The 22,455-nt window shown below is 35.0% G+C and overlaps 1 protein-coding gene across 6 annotated transcripts in view; it reads right to left on the bottom strand.

The window, feature by feature from the left end:
* Positions 1–22,455, bottom strand: part of LOC145276888 (serine/threonine-protein kinase ULK3-like) — a 169,661-nt gene that overhangs the window by 96,518 nt on the left and 50,688 nt on the right. For all 6 annotated transcript variants that reach the window (XR_013868048.1, XM_080128322.1, XM_080128320.1 and 3 more), the window contains 2 exons: positions 17,058–17,201; positions 2,702–2,784 (listed from right to left, as the gene is read on the bottom strand). Coding sequence is in view for 5 of the 6 variants with exons in the window: in XM_080128322.1 (XP_079984448.1) it covers positions 2,702–2,784; positions 17,058–17,201 (227 nt within the window). In the remaining variant the exon portion in view is untranslated. The remainder of the gene's footprint in view (positions 1–2,701; positions 2,785–17,057; positions 17,202–22,455) is intronic.

Genomic DNA, 22,455 nt, shown 5'->3' with positions numbered 1-22,455 from the left:
ATGTTAAGAATTTATCTATGAAATGAAACAATCCTCTGTCTAGTTCTCTAAGATATTTTTAATACAGTCATCCAGATATTCTATAAAGATAAGTCTTAGAATTGTAATGCCTTTGGCAGCTGATCTCACTTCTATTACTCTGTCAGTTTGGTTATTTTGTTTTATGGCAAATCAATCCCTTTCAGGTTATTTAATGTCAAATCCAGTAATTTGGAAAAAAGTTTTTATACTTCAAGTTCTTTATATTTTTAAATACTTATTCATGATATTTGTTTTCTAGCTTTTCGGTTTACTTAATGCAAAATTCAGTAATTTTGAAAAAAAAAAACCTTTTACGCTTTAAGTTCTTTATATCTTCAAATATTTATTCATGGCATTTGGTTTGGTTGTTTTATAGAAAAAATTGTTTTTGTTTTCAACTTTGCAGAACATGATTAAGTTTTGGGTACTTGTGCAGATTTTGAACCGAACATATCTAAGCATTTGCTCAGCTTTGGTCAAACCATGCTGAGCATCACCAATGATCAAATGTTAGCAGTACAAAACAAAAATAGTAAAATAAATAGAAATAAAATTTAAAAAAAAAAAACTATTACCATAATTTTGTTTTATTATTCATTTAATGTTCATAGCAAACTTTTTTTTATGCAGGGTGTGGAGAGGGGGGCTACTATAACTATTATTTTTGTATTTTTTGTTTTCATTTTTGATAGAAAATGTTTAGCAAACAAAAATTGTTTTTGTTATGTTTTTTTTTTCAAAACAAATTATGTACTTTTTTTGTCTTTGAAAGTTTTTTAAAAAGGTTCAAAGAAACAAAAATATTTTTTTTGTTTTCAAAATTCTTTTTCTTTTTCTGTCAAGAAAATTTTAAGAAAAGGTTTGTGCATCTCCAGCCATATCTGTCGCTTATGCAGTCTATCTTTGCATCTAATGCCACATGTAAAGCAATACTTTTTGGTACCTGATTAATTTCTTACTTTGACAGAAAAACAACTACTCCTTCGGGTGTCTGCAGTTGTTTTTCCAACAGTGATAAATTCATAGTGTTTTCCATGTAAAATCTAGTTTTATCTATATATTTTTCTTCCAATATTTATCCAAAAAGTTGTCTGCTCATTGCTACGCATTATTATTGACTGATCGGCATCTGATGTCAAATTACAGGCAAACTCTAGTGGTTGACGTGATATTTCAGGCAAAGCCGAGTTGGCGCTTAGATACAACTGGTTCAAACTCTGCATCAGCACCAAGTTTTGCAAAGGAAAAAACAACATTAATGGCTGACAGAATGAGAGCATGGAAGCTGTTTAAAATTGCATTCCAAATCCAGTTTGTTTAGACAGCCTGATCTGGTAGCATCATGGCTCTGTTGGTCATTATTGGAAAATGTCACCAGTGTTGAATAGGTATAGTTTTTTTGTTTTATTTTTTGACAAGAACATAATCCAAAGTTCCACAACAAAAACTGAAGAATTATTATTATCAGTTTTTATTTTCTCATCTTATGAGGTTAGACATTTAATTAATAACTTCCAATTTCCCTGTTAGTAGGATGGAAGCTATAGAACACCATATTTGAGAATTAGTTTATTATTACAGAAATATAAAAACATTAAAACTTGCCTACAAAATAGTAATAAACTAAGAACACACTAATACTGAAGCAAAAGTAAACAAATCATTTTAGTTTTATATTCTGACATGTGTTGGATGCCTTTTAGAAACTGACTTCCAAGTCAGCAGTAGAAACGTTACATTTCACCATCACAGCAGCAGTTAGTTTGATCCTGTTATTATAAAGTAAGTTTATTTTCACCTCTCTGAATGATTTAACAAACTTTTGTTTTTATTCACAAACATTAAGATTGTTTTTTATCGAAATGTAATTTCAAAATGTTTTTATATAGTGTTTGTAAAATCGATGACATAACTTTGGGATTATGTTCTATATGTGTAAAGGCGCCTCTTAGTATGAGAACTTCTGTGGAAATAGCATTTTATTACTAATTTCATTTGTAATTCATTTACTTTCACTGTGTGATCTTTGGTTTAATCTAATATTACTTACTTATCTATATTTGGTCTGTTATACCGGAAATAAGAGGAGCAAACATTTACAGGATTCCAACCAAGTCCTCCATACTGGATGTCAAAGGAGCCCTTGCCGATCATTACACTCAAAGTTACACTCAGTTTTTACTGAGAACTACAGCTTTTGTCCTTGTTTGGTGTAATCTTTTTAATTGTCTTGTTGGTGTATGCATCAACACTGAGTGCAGCCTTGTTTTTCTTTAGCTGTGATCCTGTCTCAGGGATAATGTTTATCCAACTCATATGTAGAAATAGTAGTACACTATCACACACATTGAATGTGTTAGATGTTTTAAATCTAGAGTGTTCATCAGTATTGATATCAATGATTCATAAGCATTTTTGAACATACGTTTACACATATAATCTCAAAGTTATGCCATTGATTTTTCAAATGCTTGCTATTAATTTACAATTTTTTTTATTACTTCAGCAAATTATCTTTTTATGTTTATGTGTATTTAATCCTAACGCTCATATTTTCTGCAAAAACTTTGATAGAAGTCTTTAAAGATCATTCATTTTATTAATGTATAAATTCATCATAATTTTGATTTCATGTCATATAAATAAGCATTTATTAAATTTGGATTTGAACTAGGATCACCTCGATTGGTTTAGAATCAGTGATTTTCTCTTCCAATTCTTGAAAACTTTTGGATGCAAAAGGAGCCTGGCCAAAAAGACATTCTGAAAGTATATAAAAAAGAAAATTACATTAAAAAAAATACACAGAACTTTTTATACCAATATTAAGGCAGCTGAAGCTCAGAAAAATTAATAGTAAATCTGAATTAAATCTTGCTAAGTTATAAATCTTATATATGAAGTGAATTTTCCCTTATTTTATTAACTATTATAGCTACTTAACCAAAACCTGCATATGTTACTGATTTGACAGCCATTTAAAACAATCCCTGATACATGTTTACCGAAAAAAAATTTTGTTTGCTGATATGTCGTGTATAACGCTAAGCAAGCGTTCAACAACCACCTGTTCTAGTTAATGTCAATTTATAAATATGAGCTATCCGCTCATATGTAAATTATATTTAATTTGCATACCACTACATCTCCCTATAACGGAGGGGCTTTATGCAGCAAGTATTTCTTGCACTTCTTTTCGTACCCTCCTGAACATCTTCCTTTATCTCTCTCCTTTTCCTTGGAGATCTGGATCTATCACGTCTTTCCCTATAATCACAGTGTTCCTCCTGCATATTCTGATCTTCCGCTTCTGCCTTGTCTCATTCTACTTCTTCCTCTTCTACCTCATCTCCCCTCTACTTCTTCCTCCGCAGTCTCATTCTGCATTAACTCTTCTGTTACGTCAATAGTGGCAGCTCTGAAAGCATTTCTATATCTGATTGTTCTCCTTGGGATCTTATTCGGTCAGTATGAGCTTGAATACTGTTCCCATTTTCTCTATTAAATATTGCAGTATTATGTCTTTTCTGCATAATAAATTCTGCTGTCACGGCTTCCATATTCCTATTTTATTTGTACCACATCTTTTTATGTGGCATATGACATAGTTAAAGGAGACCTTAATTGTCTGCCCATTAAGGCAGATGGACTTACTGGCCTGCCTGCATGTGGAATTGTTCTATAACTTAGTAATAATCTTGGTAGGAAAGCATCGATTTTCTCCTGTTGCAAGCATGCTTTTATGCCCTTCTTTACTGTCTGGACCATCATTTCCGCTATTCTGTTACTTTGAGGGTGGTAGGGAGGGGTCTTGTAAGGTCTGCATCCTATTTTTCTTAACCATTCATGCAAATCAGCATCCGCAAATTCTGGCGCGTTATCCGTCACCAATGTTCTCGGTATCCCATTTCTCAAAAATATTAATCTTAATATTTGTTTTACGGTAGTACTTTTTTTATCAGGTACTCTCACCACTTCAGGCCAACCTGAATATGCGTCTACTAACATTAATAACAGTCCTATCTCATTGACATAGGCATGATCCATGTGTACTCTGCTCCATGGTTCTGCTTCTCAGGGCCACAAATGTATTTTCTTTTGCTCAAAATTCCTGAGTTCTGTGCATTTTTTGCATCTTTTTACATAGTCCTCTACGTCTCTTGAGTACCCCGGCCACCATGCTTCTAATTTTAATCTTCTTTGCATAGCTGCTACTCCACAATGTACATCATCATGTACACTGTTTATAACCTGTCTCCTCTGTGTTTCTGGGGGAACTACCAAGTCACCATTGCATATTACCCCGTTTTCTATAGTCAGTTTATGTCATATTTATTTGAATGATCTTTCAGCCATTGAACAATTTCCCTAGCAATTCTCTTTTATTCTCAACACTATTCTGTTTAACAATGGGTCATTTGTTGTTTCAGTAGCCATTTTATCTACAGATATTACATCGGTTTCTACAAGGTGCAGGAATGTCTCCTCAAATTCCTTGTTGTTTTTGTCCTTATCCTCTCTATAAAACCTCAATCTAGATAAGGCATTAACGTGCGGTATCGTATTCCCTTTAACATACTCAATGTCAAAGTTGAATGCCATCAATCTGATCGCCCAACGTAATATTCTGGACGTTGTAACTTTCGGTAGTTCTTTTCTTGGGTTGAAAATAAATTCCAGTGGTCTGTGATCACTTTTCAACAAGAATTTTTTTCCCATCAAGAACTGTCTTGCTCTGTCCGTTGTCCACACTATGGCTAGTGCCTCCCTTTCTATATTAGAATAATTGTGTTCAGTCGTTGTTAATCTCCTCGATAAGTACATTACGGGATGACCATCTGGTGAGAAAATACCGGATACGGAATACTCAATAGCGTCAGTAGTTAGAGTTATGTGATTCTTAGGGTTAAAAATTTGCACTATTGGCTTTTTCGCCAGAATCTGCTTTAAGTTTTCAAAGGCTTTCTGTTGGTGTTCTAACCAAATGAACTCTGCATTTTTTTTTTCTTAACTTCACAAATGGTTCTGTCAATCTATTATATTTTGGTACATATTTTCTATAAAAATTTACCAAACCCAAGAAAGACTCCAACTCTTTTTTTATTTTTTGGTGTAGCCACTTTTAGAATTTTCTCTATTAACGCTTCATCTGGAGAGATCCCTTCCTTTGATATTGAGTAACCCAGAAATGATATTTCATTAATGTTGGTTACACATTTTTTTGTATTTACTGTCATTCCAGCGTCTCTTAGTCAGTTCAGTATATTTTCAGTTTTTTTTCTTTAAATCATCTTCATTTAAATCTCGAACACATATATCGTCTTGATAACAGATGGTATTTTCAACATTTCCTATTACTTTTTCAATAGCTTTTTGAAAAATTGCACTTGCCGTTTTTATGCCATACGGCATCCTTTTCCACCTTAACAGACCTATAAGTGTGTTTATGGTCGTCACTTCTTTAAAATTTTCATCTATGGGTATTTGGTAGTAAGCTGATTTTAGGTCTATCTTTGAAAATACTTTTATTCCGGCAAGTTTATGTAGAGCTACTTCCACATTTGGAATAGGGTATGAGTCGGCACAAACTTTATGGTTCATCCCTATTTTATAATCTCCACAGATTCTCAAGTCACCGTCTTTTTTTTTTTAATACCACAATGAGTGATGCCCATTCACTTCCTCCTGAAGGGGCAGGTTCTAATAAATCTTCCTTTATTAACTTTCACAACTTAGCTATTACTAACGGTAATAAATGTGCTGGTACTTTTCTCGCTTCATAGTAGGAGGGGGGGGGACATTTTCTTTTAATTTCAGGCTAGCTTCATAATTTTTAATTTTCCTGTTTTTCCATTTCTATCTCATTAATCAACTTTGTTGAATTTATTTTTCATACATCATTCCCCAATAGTCCATGCATTTTTCGGCAATTTGTAACTATAATGGGTACTACTTCATATTTTTCTTTTAGTGCTGTTGAACCTTCAAAGTAACCCATAATTGCTATAACTGAGCCATCAAACTGACATAATTGTACGTTGCTTTTTTTTTAAACGCGGTTTTCCCATTTTTTCTCCACAAATTTCTGGGTATTATTGTTACTTCACTGCCAGCATTTCAACAACACAATCGTTGATTTTCATTATTATTTTTGCATTTCCATTCCTTGATCCAGTATTTTGTATATTATCTTTCTTTACATTAAAAATTTGTCTATTTTCATCCCCTATTCTTTCCACATTTTTCGTTTTACATACTTCTTTGAAGTGATTCTTTTTAAAACACTTTGAACATGTTTTTCCAAATGCTGGGCATTTTTCTTTTTTTTATTTAATGAATTTTTCTACAGTAAAGACATTTTTTTCTTTTCGTTTCTACCGTATACGTGTAAGCCATTATTTCTTCGTAGGAGTTTTTATTTTTATTTTGGTTGTAGGTATTTATTAATTCCTGCTGTTGTATAAATTCTAGACACATATTCAAGGGCATGTTTGTAAGTTGTAACTGTTCCATTAGCTTATATATATGTGCCGAATTATGTATACCGTCAATCAATCTTAGTTGAATTAAGTCTTCTTCTGTTGTCTGTTCCTAGTTTTTCAAAGTCACAGTATTTACTCGCACTTCTTAACTGGTGTAAATATTTTACTATTGGTTCATCCACTTCCTGCTTCATTTCCATAAACTTGGTCCTTTCTGCAATCACCAGTCTTTTCTTTGGCCTCATGTTTTGACGTTAAATTTGAACTCAACCTCAGATTAAAAGTCTCAAATTCAGATCCAACTGTTCTCTTCTCTCTGCACTTTCCACACTGACGCCAAAATAAAGAAGACAGCTCTTTTATAGAGAGACCCAACCACATCTCATTTGCATACCCCCTCCCCCTCTCGTCACATCACGTGATCATCAGTCCATAAATACCAGGGGGCGGTCATTTTTATTTTCTCTTTTTTTTCTTTCCTAACATGAGCCGCACGATGCATGAGGTAAGGTTCTTTACTTTTAACCACACGCTCGCTTGATCTCTAAGATCAATAATTAATATCATAGTCCGCCATCCACGCTGAGCGTTTTCATTCACGGTGCGATCGTCGAAGAGACTCTTCTTCAGACACTTCAACATCAGCATCAACCTCCCCTTCCTCTGATGGCAAGGAGACTCTCCGTATATCTAAAATGTGATGAGGCATTCCGTCAATCGCTACCTTGTTTTTGGAGAGTACTTCAGTCACTGTACCTTTTCCCCAGCGAGTCGTGCAACGAGAACTAGGCGGTTTCACCCACACCTCTTCACCAACTGCGATGTCCACGCAGGCCTGTTCTCTCTTTGTTACAGCCAATGGATGTTGCCACTCATAAGAAAAAATAGACCGGTGCGGCACTGAATTTTCGTCTTGATCAGCCTTCGGCGTCATATTGTACAAAAAAACTGCTTCTTGGGGTGAAATCTGGCTTCTTGATGCCACAGCTTTTATAGTGCGATGGTGCCTCTCTATAATTCCATTTCCACTTGGACGGTATGCAGCTTTAAAATATAGCCCCACATTCCACTTTGCACATAAGTCTCTAAAAACTTCCGAGCGGAAAGACGTATCATTATCCACCAACACCTCTTCTACTGGCTCCCTTTCCATAAAAACCTCCTCGACAACTCTCTTTACCTCTTCTGCTGTTTCATTCTTGATTTTCCACCATATCACTACTCTCCTAGGCCCACAATCTATCATAGTTACATGCAGTTCATGTTGATAATGTGTGATGTCAATGGCCAATCTCCGCCAATTCTCTTCAACATGCAGTCCCCCTTTTTCATGTCTAGCCGGTGCAGGGTTGATTGATTGGCATTCCCTACATTGTTCCACCACCTTTTGGACGTCTTGCATTGTGACGTGCGGGTTTACTTTTCTTGCCAGGTAAAGGGTCCGTTCCTTTCCAAAATGATGCAGGTTATGCAGGTCTTTTAAATTCTCTACTGCACAACATGCTGGAGCCCCGTCTATTCCCTTGTGTAGCCAGGCTTTCTTGAATCTTGTCAGCCCATTTGCTTTATTTTTTTGTGACGGAACTAAGGTAATAGTTACCTTTAGTTCGAATTCTCAAACCAAGTCTCCCAGCGCTCCAAGTCTACGCTTGATAAACATCTCCGTTGCTCCTTTTGTTTTGATCCGCTTATCACCAGACAGCTCCGATTTAATCCACGACACCACTGTTGCAGAGTCTGTTTTAACGTTCACTATCTGTAGCCCCATTTTAGAGCCAGATTGATGCCTTTTATCACAGCATCGAGTTTCGCAACATTGATATGGGCGCTATCATCCTTTTTGCGTAGCCAAGCAGCATCTTCAACAGCCACTTCTCCTATTTCCAATAATACCCCTAATGCTACACTGCTAACATCAGTCAATGTCACCCCTTCATGGCCCTCCTTTACATGCCATTCTCCTCTCACAGGGTCCATTTTTTTCACTTCTGCAATGACTTCTTGTATCATGAGAAGCACTTTTTGATCAACTGCATCTTCCCAACTGTCTGTCCCAGTCTGCCTTTTAATAAAACTGCACGCAGTTCGCAGTCATCCAGCTATTGGGTAGTGGCCAATCAGCTTTCCACATATAGAGAAAAGCTCTCTCTTGGCTTCAGGGATCTCATTTCCTCGTCCAAACATCAATTTTCTAGCCTTATTGTTCTGTAGTCGAAATCCCAAAGCCATTCTGTTTTCCAGTGACTCAGGTGGTTTTGTCGTCAGTCCATATGCTTTGATATGCTCTCTCACCCTTTTCGCAGTCACCTTTGTTTCTTCCACTAGTACATCATCGATGTAAGAGCAGGTGCTTCTCTTCACTGCATCATCTTTGGCCAGCACTGTCTTAAGAACTGCCGTCATTATCTTTGGTGCGGAGTTCAGACCAAATCCTAATCTGATCAGACAATAAACTTGACCTTTGTACTCTACCAATTGATATTTCCACAATTTCTCATCCACATGAAGTTGGAGGTAGGCTGACTTCAGGACCACAATTTTAGTTGTTCAGCTCCCAGAAATCCAACACTGGCCTAACTTTCTTCTTAATAGGTTGGACCACAGCCATGAGTGGCAAAATTCCTTCAACTTTCCCTGACCACGGCATTAATATTCCTTCATCTATCCATCTCTCAACTTCTTTTTCAAACTGCGGCTCCGCAGCTCCTTTCAGTGTGCTTTTGTAGCAGCTGACCCGATTCGTCAATACAGGTGGCTCCACGGACCATCGCCATTCTACCATCCATTTTTCGCCATCGGAGCAGGCTTGAAAGTCATCATCCTCAATCAGACATGGTCGGGGTTTCGACGGTTGGTTGGTATCACCCCTGGTTACACTTCCTGTTATTCCCGGTGCACTCTGATTGCCAAACTTCACCTGGCCTTTAGCAATAATAGCTCCTCCCAGTCGGTCTATCGCGTCCAGACCCAGCACCACATCAATTCCTGCAACCAGTCTATCCAGCACGATCACTCTTAGTCGCAATGGCATATTCCTTACTACAATCTTCGCATCGGCCTCTCCACAGCATTCCACTTCTCTGCCATCCACCGCTCTAACGTTGCTGGTTCCATTCCAAGAGTTGGCGACGCTCGTAGTAATAAGTGTTGTTGTACATCCAGTATTAACAAGAGCAACAAATTTCTGGGTATTATTGATTGTGATCACTAACTGTGGCAGCAAACTCTCATACGTCTGTTCAGTATAAAAGGGGTGACTACTGGCACAATAGCACCCCTTTACTCGTTTCCCGGAAGCGAAGGGCAATTTCTGCTAATGTGCCCTACTTGGCCACACCGAAAACAGATAATGTCTGGCCGTGGCTCCCTACAGTCTCTCATCAGGTGTGGTCCTTGACATCGAAAGCATTTATTGGTAAATCTACGCCCTTGCTTCATCACTGGTCGCTCCTTTCTGCTTGCCACAGCAGCCGCGACCGCCCCCCCCCCCAGCTCACTGGGCTGTTTCGCCAAAACTCTAGCATGCCTTAGAATCTCCTCCACCTCCATGGTTTCAATATCAGTAAGTCGTTGCAGTTCCATGGAGATGCGATCAGGGAAACCACTTACAAGCGCCAGCTTTACAGTCTTCTCAAGGCTGCGTCCCCCATATCCAGCCAATCCTGCTAGTCGCCTTATCTCTGCCATGTACACGTCGACAGACTCCCCAGTCCAGGTGACTCTTTTGAGCTTGTTGTAAGCCTCAAACGCGCTCTCGGAAAATGCGGTCTTTAACCGGTTTTCAATGCTCTGAGCAATGGCCTGATCCGTCTCCCCCATTTCTTGATAGACCGCTAGAGCACTTCCTTCCAAATACATTGGTATTAACGTGGCTACATCCTTGATCTTCTGCAGCCTTGCCACCAACTTCAGCTTGTTAAGCCACGCAACCACGTCACCTTCTCCAGTAAATGGCCTCAGGATATCGCTGCTCAATCTTACTCGGTCACCCATTTTTGTCACTGTGCCGAAATAGCTTGACGTTAAATTTGAACTCAACCTCAGATCAAAACTCTCAAACTCAAATCCAACTGTTCTCTTCTCTCTGCACTTTCCACACTGATGCCTAAAATAAAGAAGACGGCTCTTTTATAGAGAGACCCAACCACATCTCATTTGCATACCCCCTCCCCCCTCCCCTCTCATCACATCATGTGATCATCAGTCCATAAATACCAGGGGGCAGCAATTTTTATTTTCTCTTTTTTCTTTCCTAACACGAGCCGCACAATGCATGAGGTAAGGTTCTTTACTTTTAACCACATGTTTCCTTTGATAACCTGACTTATTTCTTCGAAAGTCATTTCTTCTAGTTCTCGAGGGTAAACCATTGTAGCAACTTTCATAATTGCTTCACAACCAGCGTTAGCCATGAACAAGTCAGTGATTTCATTTTCCTCTCCTGTTTTTGTTGTCTTTCAACTTCTTGCATCTCGCATTAGCAGTGAAGCAACAAATCCAAGTATCTATGTATTCCAGGTCTTCAAAGACCAGGGAACATCCTATCGGCGACGCCATTGATATGTCATGTATAATGCTAAGCAAGCGTTCAACAACCACCTGTTCTTGTTAATGTCAATTTATAAATATGAGCTATCTGCTGATATGTAAATTATATTTAATTTGCATATCACTACATTCGCTTTAAATAAATTTTACATTTTCTCCTACTCAACAGCTTCATCTAACACAGCTATTCTAACAGGAGGTTGAAGGTATTTTCAACCTCACACTTACATCGGCATACCGTTACTCACTTCATCAATTTATACTGTTACCTACTTCATTGAGAATTCTTTTCCATATTTTGTTGTATTTTTGACTTACTAATAACTTCCTTTCACAACACTTTCTTTTTCTTTGATTGCTTTTTGATTGTTTTCTTTCACATTCCTGATTGGCAGAATACATAAATAACACTGGTCAACAAAAAGAAACTTTTTAAAAGGTGTCTGATATTTTTGCCATGCTAAATCTAGAAATGACATCTATTTTGCTCTCGGAGATCAAGTTTTTTTGTAAATTTGAATTTAAAATTATGCGACATATTTTTTAAAACAATGTTTTCAAGATTTACTAATGATGTTTCAATGGCAAAATGTCAGTTTTTATGATAAAATTGCTGTATTCTAACAACGAATCATGTACCCTTCATGTACAGTACATGTAACTAAAAATAAAAACTTAATGTTTGCATTATTACAGTCTAAATTTTCGTTTTTTTTTATTGTCGCGAATGTTTTGGTGCTTGCACATCTCTTTTTAAATTCTAACAGTAGTCCGCCATCATCACCATGTCCCTCCTTCCCTGGTAGCGTAATTCCATTTCTCTCAAGTTCTGGTGAAAGCTCTCTCCATGCTCATCGCTTAAAGAGCCAAGATTTTCGGGAAAGCGGTCCATGTGCGAGTACAGGTAGTGCATTTTTATGCTCATATTGCAGCCAAGGTTCCTAAAGGCCACTAACATGTTTGCTACTAGATCTTTATAGTTCTCTGCTTTTGTGTTGCCTAGGAAATTCATCACGACCTGAACAAAGCAATTCCACGCTTGTTGCTCAACAGGATTCATGGTCTCCTCAAACGCGGGAGAGTTTTTTTATTAGCTGCCTAATTTGAGGACCATCAAAAATACCAGCTTTTAATTTTTCAGTTGACAAATTGGGGAAAGTTTTACACAGAAACTGAAAACACCGTCCATCTTTATCCAGGGCTTTTGTGAATTGCTTCATCAAACCGAGCTTTATGTGCAGTGGAGGAAATAAAATACATCCCCTGTCAACTAGAGGCTTGTTTATCAGATTTTTTGCTCTAAAAATTGTAAGCTCTTCACGTACTGGCCATTCTTTTTTTACGTAATGTTGAGTACGATCCCTACTATCCCAGAGGCATAAAAAGCATGGGTATTTGGTAAATCCAGACTGTTGACCAAGTAAGAAGTTGACCATTTTTAAGTCAATGCAAATCAGCCATTTATGTTGGTCATAAGAAATTTTTTCTAGGACGTACTTAATTGCTTCATGCTGTTCTTTTAATGTTGTCGAATGTGCCAATGGCACAGATGCAAATTGATTTCCATTGTGTAACAACACACATTTCAAAGACCTTTTGCTGCTGTCGATAAGAAGTCGCCAGTCCTCTGATTTGTATTCAGGTACGCCGAGATGTTTCAGTAGCTCTACTATGTCATTGCAATAGACTAATTCTTTTTCTTGAGCAAAATATCTTAAAAATTCCTGGTGCCTGGTACGGAAGAAACTTACCTTAACTTTACCATTTAGCATGTTCTTGTCCTTTAAAGGAGATGCAAGAAGTTTGGCAGAGTCTTTTGGCAAATTTAAATCGCAAACAAGATCGTTTAGTTCGTTTTGGGAAAACAATTTTGGCTGCTCATCATTGTCATCGGGAAAGGATGCATCATGATGATCATCGGTAGTGGTAATGCTTTCAGTTTCATCCTGGCTACTGCTGCTTTCTTCAATAATTGTATCTTTAAATACAGGTACGGGAATTTCTTCACTATGAGGAGTAGGGCGCATAGCTGATGGCAGATTGGGATACTCCAGTGTTGTGCGATTTTTTTCTGTTAATCCCCATGACATTGATAGCACAAAAGTAGCAATCGGTTGCATGATTTGAAGGCTCTCGCCAAATCATGGGGATGCCAAAGTTCATGGACTTTCGCGTGTCTTTGCTCCATTGACGGAGATGCTCTGTGCATCTTTTGCAAACCATGTGAGGTGCCCAACGTTTGTCTTGATCGCCGAGCTTCATGCCAAAATATGCATAGTAAACGCGCTTGATAAAGGTGGTGACAGTATTGCGATTTGGTGCAAGTGTGTATTCACCACAAACATAGCAAAAAACATCTGGCTTATTTACACACATTCTTCGAGTCGCCATTGTATACCTGAAAAAATTAAAAATTAAATTTGTGTACGTTGTCTCCATGAAATTTAAAGTCTGTATCAAAAAAATTCGGCACAATTATATCTATGTCCTGCGAACAGTTTTAATCGCACAATAATGAAATAATTTGACTCTGAAACACACAGAACCAATATGTAAGACTTACCTTCTCGTCTGCTTTCATATGTTGGTGTGTTTTGTTTTAATAACAAGTTTTACCATTGAATTCCCGTATGGGCCAAATAAAGTCTTATCTTATCTTTAAATATTGCATAATAATCGCAAAACTTAGACTCCCTAATTAAAATTTAATCAAAAATTGTTTATTCAAATGCTTTCTTCTTTGTATTGCTAGTGCTAAAAAATTTTAATTTGTTCAGGTAATAGAACTTTAAACGGTAAATGGTTAATACTTCTGTTGTACCTTTCTCGGGTATTTAAAAGTTAAAAAATAGAAAATTAACGATAGCTTAAAATGTTGACCTGACCCAGCAAAAAGAGTGTTATTTTTGGATTCAGCACATCAAAATTGTCCAAAATCAGCTTACAAAACTGAGACACCAAATTTGCTATTGACCAGTGTAATAGATTGGCAGAATACATAAATAATAGATTGGCAGAATACATAAATAATAGATTGGCAGAATACATAAATAATAGATTGGCAGAATACATAAATAATAGATTGGCAGAATACATAAATAATAGATTGGTATAGAATACATAAATAATAGATTGGTATAGAATGCATAAATAATAGATTGGTATAGAATGCATAAATAATAGATTGGTATAGAATACATAAATAATAGATTGGTATAGAATACATAAATAATAGATTGGTATAGAATACATAAATAATAGATTGGTAGAATACATAAATAATAGATTGGTAGAATACATAAATAATAGATTGGTATAGAATACATAAATAATAGATTGGTATAGAATACATAAATAATAGATTGGTATAGAATACATAAATAATAGATTGGTATAGAATACATAAATAATAGATTGGTATAGAATACATAAATAATAGATTGGTATAGAATACATAAATAATAGATTGGTATAGAATACATAAATAATAGATTGGTATAGAATACATAAATAATAGATTGGTATAGAATACATAAATAATAGATTGGTATAGAATACATAAATAATAGATTGGTATAGAATACATAAATAATAGATTGGTATAGAATACATAAATAATAGATTGGTATAGAATACATAAATAATAGATTGGTATAGAATACATAAATAATAGATTGGTATAGAATACATAAATAGTAGATTGGTAGAATACATAAATAATAGATTGGTAGAATACATAAATAATAGATTGGTATAGAATACATAAATAATAGATTGGTATAGAATACATAAATAATAGATTGGTATAGAATACATAAATAATAGATTGGTATAGAATACATAAATAATAGATTGGTATAGAATACATAAATAATAGATTGGTATAGAATACATAAATAATAGATTGGTATAGAATACATAAATAATAGATTGGTATAGAATACATAAATAATAGATTGGTATAGAATACATAAATAATAGATTGGTATAGAATACATAAATAATAGATTGGTATAGAATACATAAATAATAGATTGGTATAGAATACATAAATAATAGATTGGTATAGAATACATAAATAATAGATTGGTAGAATACATAAATAATAGATTGGCAGAATACATAAATAATAGATTGGCAGAATACATAAATAATAGATTGGCAGAATACATAAATAATAGATTGGCAGAATACATAAATAATAGATTGGCAGAATACATAAATAATAGATTGGTATAGAATACATAAATAATAGATTGGTATAGAATACATAAATAATAGATTGGTATAGAATACATAAATAATAGATTGGTATAGAATACATAAATAATAGATTGGTATAGAATACATAAATAATAGATTGGTATAGAATACATAAATAATAGATTGGCAGAATACATAAATAATAGATTGGCAGAATACATAAATAATAGATTGGTATAGAATACATAAATAATAGATTGGTATAGAATACATAAATAATAGATTGGTATAGAATACATAAATAATAGATTGGTATAGAATGCATAAATAATAGATTGGTATAGAATACATAAATAATAGATTGGTATAGAATACATAAATAATAGATTGGTATAGAATACATAAATAATAGATTGGTATTCCCAAAGTTTTCTGATTCAATGCGACAGTTATGTTATTCATACTTTTAACTATTTGATTCATTTTACTTTCTTTTCACATTCACTCATGATTCCTGTAAGAACAAGCAATTCATTCCTGGGTCATTCTGGGTATACTAAGCTTATTCTTTACATTTTTTTACTTTTCTTCAGTTCCAAATTTATTTCTGCATATGTTAGACCATTGTGATATATAGTATCTTAAATAAGGAAGTAGCAAAATTCACATTTTTTTTATGCACCACAAACTTCGGTGTCAGTAGTTGCTTTCTTATTCTAATAAAAATTATTTTTTACTTTTCCTTTTAAAACATTCCATTTCTTATCTTTCAGGTAATAACAAATTCCAGCTTCCTGGACAACACAGGTTTTATTTTTCATTACTTTTGATTACCAAAGGTTTCAATTTCACCCTAATTTTGCTATAATCCAGTGGATTTTCCTCCCATTATAACACAACATAATGTCTAAATCTGTCTCCATGGAGAGGCACTAGAGCCAGCTGCAGTAGTTGGGTACAGAACTGACAGTGTTCTTATGATGTGTATATTCTCAACATTCACTAGCTAGGTTTCACTTCCATACATCATCACACTGTGCACTCATACTTGAAAAGCCATCAAAATATACTTTCTCCATATTTGAGTTTTCAGTCATCTCTGAAACAGTATAGATCTTTAATTTACTTTAACATTAAATCTGTTACTAAATGTGTTGTTGATTCTAACACGACTTTGAGCATTTCCGTTCATTGCTTAAACAATCTAAACCAACAACTTCCTTGCCCTTGATTTATACAAAGATCACAAGTCAACATCTCTTGGCACTCTGTCAAAGCTTTCTTCAGATCTACAAAAGTAAATTAAATTTTAAAGAAACATTTCATATTTTCCAATTCAATGTTTAGATTTTCTGCTTATTAATCTTGCTCATTACAAACAAGCAAGTTCCAAGATTGAACTGTAACACTATGTAAGAGATTTTTATAAATTGTTAAACACTGTAATGCAAACACAAATTACAGACAATGTGAAACTATATGGGAGGAGGGGGGGACTGGAAATGAGCATAATCTCTTTTGTATCATCTTTTGTTTTTATTTATACAAAAAAACATAAAACCTTCATTCTATGTAGAAAATGCTATAAAAAAAACAATCTAGAAATAAAAAAAATAATTTAAGTTGAATAATAAAGGACTATTAAATTATTATCAAACAAAATTATATTCTATAAACAATAACAAAAATAATAACACCAAAGTTTCAACTGGAAAATTTAGATATCGGAAAATATGTTTTTTAATAAAAAACGGCAAAAGTATGTTCAATTCACAAAAACTGAATATAAGTATTATATATTACCATAAAGGATCACTCCTATTGACCAAAGATCAACACGACTATCATATTTTCGTTTACAGATTATCTCTGGTGCCATATACAAAGGTGACCCTCGTAATGTATGAAGTTCTGTTCCTTCCAAAATGTGTTTAGCAAAACCAAAATCTGAAATTTATCATAAAAATAAGAAAATTTTTAATATAAATAAAGCAAACTAGTCAAAATGAAGATAAAGATGTGTTTCTAAAAATTAAAGAATCAACAAATTTCTAAATTATTTAAATGCCCCTACTCCAACCCCAAAAGATAACACATTATATAAAATTAAATAATAAAAAAGTAAAACTTCAGTTTATATTTTAAATTTTATTTATTTTTCAATTTTTATTAATAAATAAAAATAGGATCAATTTCATCTGAGTTATTTGCTCTCATACAAAAAGCCTAATGCCATCAACAGCATTCTTTCATCTAACATTATTCCTGGTTTCTCTCTTTTCTTTATTTTCTCCATCTCTTTTTTTTAAGGGAGGATTTTTATTGACACCCTCTTTCATTTCCTCTGTGGGTTTTAGTTTAGTATTAATTAGCTAAATGTTCATTTTCTAAGAGTGCTCAATCATACCCTCACTTTTTCTACAAGATTTCATTTACAATAGAAGCTTGCCCTTCTCTTATCCTCATTGGGGACTTTTTCTCATCATCTGATAGAAAAAAATCTGTTCCAAACATGTTTTAAATAAGATTTGAAATTTTTGCTGCAAATTGTAGAACATTGGTGTTAATGATTTGAACCAAGTGTAACTATATGAAAAACTCAACCATTTTGATAATGTATACTTTCATTAGTAGTGATATACATTTTGAAATCAGGATAATTAATACAAAATATTATCTGTTAAAATTAAATGCAATTTTGAATACTACTTCTTCTAATACAACTAAAATCAAATTTTAAAAAAATGACACTAATGAAACAAAGCCAATTTTTTTTTCTTTTAATGCATCACTAGAGGCAGTTTGAAGCTGATTTTGGGCTGATTTTTTTATGATGGAAATCAATCTAGGCAATGCATGAAGCCATTCGATGTAAAGAGCTAACAAAAAGGAAAGATGATTATTGCAAAGACAGATAAAAAAATGAAGGCTCGAAAACAAATATTAAAAAAACAAACAAAAAAAGCTTCAAAAAAATTTTTGGGAGGGAGGTAGGCTTGAACTCGATGTACCTGGCGTTTCCCGAGTGTTTGTAGGTGTGTGTGTGTGTGTGTTGGGAGGGGGGGGGGGTAAAAAAAAAAGAACATTTTTTAAAAAGTTTTTGCAAGACAGTCAAACACACACACACACACATTTTAGCTTTTATATATATATATATATATATATATATATAAAGCAAAACAAATCAAACTCAATCGCCAACTTCCAGGCCGAGATCAAAGTATAGTATCTGTTCTGATGCTTCAAAAAAAAACAAAAAAAAAAAACTCGAACTCGGGGTACCCAGAGGTGTGTGTGTAGATCAAAAAAGAAAACTCAAATTAAAAAACAAAAAAAAAGTTTCGGGAGGGAAGGTAGGCTCAAACCCGAAGCCTCGAGGGTAATAGTCTGATGACATACCACGCAGCCAGAAAGCCAGGGACTTTTGAAGTCATCGAGTACTACGACGATGATGACAGCAAATGAGGTCAATGACCAGGTTTGTTTGTTATAAGCGAAGTAAAAAAAGAAAACATAAAAACGAACATTAAAACTCAAGCTTGGGGAGGGAGGGTAATCAAAACATTGAAAAAAAACACAAAAAAAACTAACGTAAGGCAAATGAATAATGTTAAATGTAAAAAAAAAAAAGAAAACAGAAAAACGAACACGTGAAAAATGGCTTAAATAAGCCTGTTTCGATATTAAAATTTAAAAAATCTGTGGGTACCCGGGTGTTTTTGGGTGTGTGGTCAGGGGTGGATAAGCGAAGTAAAAAAAAAACAGAAAAACGAGCGTTACGTGAAAAATGGCTTAAATAACACTGGTTCAATATTTAAATTTAAAAAAAAAAAAAAAAAAGACATCTCACACCACGATTCGAACCCAAAACGTTTAGATAACGAACCAACGTGCTAACCAACTGAGCTAACGCGACGTACATGAAATTTAGTCAGTTTTTCAACTATTTAAAGTAAATCAAGTCATGACGTCATCTGACGCATGTGTAGAACTAGTCGTCGTTACGAGAGGACCGTTTTTGTTGACCCCCCCCCCCTGTCGAAAATTGTCGATTTCGGGGTGAAAAAATGAACGTTTTTGGCCAATTTTTCGATATTTTTGGAGCGAAGGATGGGGCTTCAATATGATACCGAGTTTGTGAATTTTCGTCGTGTCTGTCGAAAGTTTTTAGCGGACACACAAACACACATACAAACATACATACATACATACACACATTTTCGCTTTTATATATATAGACTAGCGGGGCTACCAGGCATTGCTCAGGACCCTATAAACAATGAGAAAATTGAAGTTGATTCTGAACATATTTGTTATCCTTCGGATAGAGGAATTTTTAATGTCTATGTATCGTTAGCTTTTTCAAGCAAAAGAATATTTTACATAACCTTTTTTTTTTTTTTTTTTTTTATTACATTTTCACCCCAAACAAGGCACATTGCCACTTTGGTGTAGGGGGATACTATTAGGGGCAGCAACTACTGGGGCACTATGTAGGGATTTGGGCAGCAAGATGTCGGTTCATGTTGCACTTGAACTTCTGCATGTCAGTACAGTTAGAGAAGCAGGAACCTGGAATGGAATTCCAGAGTCTAGCAGTTCTGGGGAAGAAACTACTGGAGTAGAAAGATCTTTTACATCTAGGGATCTCTACTGTGTGGGGGTGGGATTTAGCTGCCTGTCGGGTTTGTCGAGGGTGTCTACATCATGGGGGCACAAGTGTCTGCAGTTCGTCAGAGCATTCACCATTAAAATACTTGTAGAACAAGCAGAGGGATGCAACGTTTCGTCGATGGGACAGAGGCTGAAGCTTAGATGCCAGTTCAGGGCCTATCAGATTGGCGACTCTTTTTTTAACCTTGTCTAGGAGCGAGAGACTAGTAGCAGATGCACCAGCCCAAATGTGACAACAATACTCCATACATGGCCGAATGGTGGCCTTATAGAGGTACAGGATACTTTCAGGTGTCAGTAGTTTTCTAGCACGGTAGAGAGAGCCTACCTTTTTCACAGCGGCCCTGGCAATGTTTTTAATATAATTGTTCCAGCTCATGTTTCCTGAGAACGTTAGGCCAAGTAGTTTGAAAGATGTAATCTCAGACAGGGAGTCACTGGCCATTGCTATTGGTGGTAGAGAAGGTTTCTTGTAATTATTGAAGGAAACAAGTTTAGTCTTGGCAGTATTGAATGTGACCATCCATCTATGTCCCCATTCCACTACAGATTGGAGGTCATCCTCTAGTGTTTTTGCCATTTCTTTAGATATGTGTTCATTTGTTTTCCTGTCATGCCTGTTATAGAGTGTAGTGTCATCAGCATATATACCAATCTCAGAGGCAGTTTTGTCAGGAAGGTCATTAATAAATATCAGGAACAATAGAGGTCCATGAATAGACCTCTGAGGCACTCCCGCATTTATATCACACTGTTTAGATGTTCGACCGTTGAGGACAACCTGGATTTTTCTCTTATCTAAGAAGGATTTAATTATGTTAAGTATTCTACCAGTGATACTGTATGATCTAATTTTCCTGAGGAGACCCTTGTGTCATACCTTGTCAAAAGCCTTAGATATATCTAGAGCTACCGCTCTGCCCTCCCCCGCTTTGTCCAGTGAATGGTATATACGTTCAGAGATTGCAGTGAGGATGTCAGCTGTGGAACGGGCTTGTCTAAATCCATATTGTTTGTCAGTCAGAAGTTTAGCATCTGTAAGGTGCCGGACTAGAGCATGGTTAATTATGGTCTCAAATATTTTGGCGAAAAGTGGGAGGAGGCTAATGGGGCGATAATTTGATGGGTCCGTTCTTTCGCTAGAATTCTTGAATATTGGTACCACAGAAGCAGTTTTCCAACAGCCCGGAAAGCATGATTCATTAAGGCATTTGTTGTAATACCCTAAGATGGGTATTACATATATCAAATAATTGTACCTTATCTAGGATAAGTAATTTATACCATATATATGAAATAATGTTTCCTTTGAGAGGAGGGTAATATACAACACATATTTAAAATAATTTTACCTACCCTCGGACGGGTAATTAAAATAAATACATGAAACCATTTCACATACTATCTGCAGGTATTGTACAACATGTTAAATAATTTCTCTTACCACCAAGGCTACCATAATTTTTAGAAAACTGAAACAATTTTTAGAAAGTAGATCATTAGACTTTCCAAATTAGTACATAAATACATCATCTTGGTTAAGAATTAGGCAACCATTGCTCCATCAAAAATTGCGATATTACTGGGTTTTTTCCTTCGTCACTATCGGCACTAAAACTGCAAGAAAAATTATGATATTTTTTTAACAAAGTCTCAGTATGATTTTCAAATTAATGCATAAATACATTGACACAGTTAGTGATTAGACAACCCTTGCTTCATTATCAAATTCCACAGTACTGTGTTTCATTTTAATTCCCCACAACCGACACCAAATTAAAAAAAAAAATACTTCATTTTCTGAAGATTACTCAGTAGGTTTTACAAACAAATACACAAATGTGTTAAGTTTAGTGATTAGACAACCCTTGCTTTACTACAAAATTCCACATTACTGTGTTGAATTCCTTCCGACTACCGATGCCATATTTTTAAGTGAAATGATATCATTTCTGGAACATAACTGAGCAGGTTTTCCAAGTAAGTATAGAAAAAAAATTAAAAAAATATGGATCACCCCCTACAGAAACTGGCCTAGTAAATTTTCATAGAAAAACAACAATATATATGAATTAATCTGATTTTGAGATCGTAAACTGTCTCAGCCATATCCGGAATAAACTTCAGAAATAAAGTAATTTAGAGATTGAAAATTATTTAAGCCATTTCCAAGACAAATTTTACATTCTACCACCCTCATTAAATCCAAGCGACGCTGGGTTGCTAGTATATATATATGATCAAGACAATGTTGCTTAACTTTGGTGATCCACATAAAGCATTTGGTATTCCTAAGTAGTCACCCATCCGATAATGACCAAGACAATGTTGCTTTACTTTGGTGATCTACATAAAGTATTTGGTATTCCACAGTAGTCACCCACCTGATAATGGCCAGACTCCATGTTTCTTAACTTAAGTGATCTATACAAAGCATTTGGTATTTTCAAATCGGACCTATACTGCAGAAGCGCCTTAAAATTTTTCAATTCAATTTGCACAAACACCTTAAAATATTTAAAAATCG

The sequence above is a fragment of the Euprymna scolopes genome, chromosome 5 (assembly GCF_053919585.1).
Source record: "Euprymna scolopes isolate OS-2025 chromosome 5, ASM5391958v1, whole genome shotgun sequence".
NCBI classification, from domain to species: Eukaryota; Metazoa; Mollusca; class Cephalopoda; order Sepiida; family Sepiolidae; genus Euprymna; species Euprymna scolopes.
Note: the sequence above shows the minus strand (reverse complement) of the source record. Positions and strands in the feature narration are given on the sequence as shown.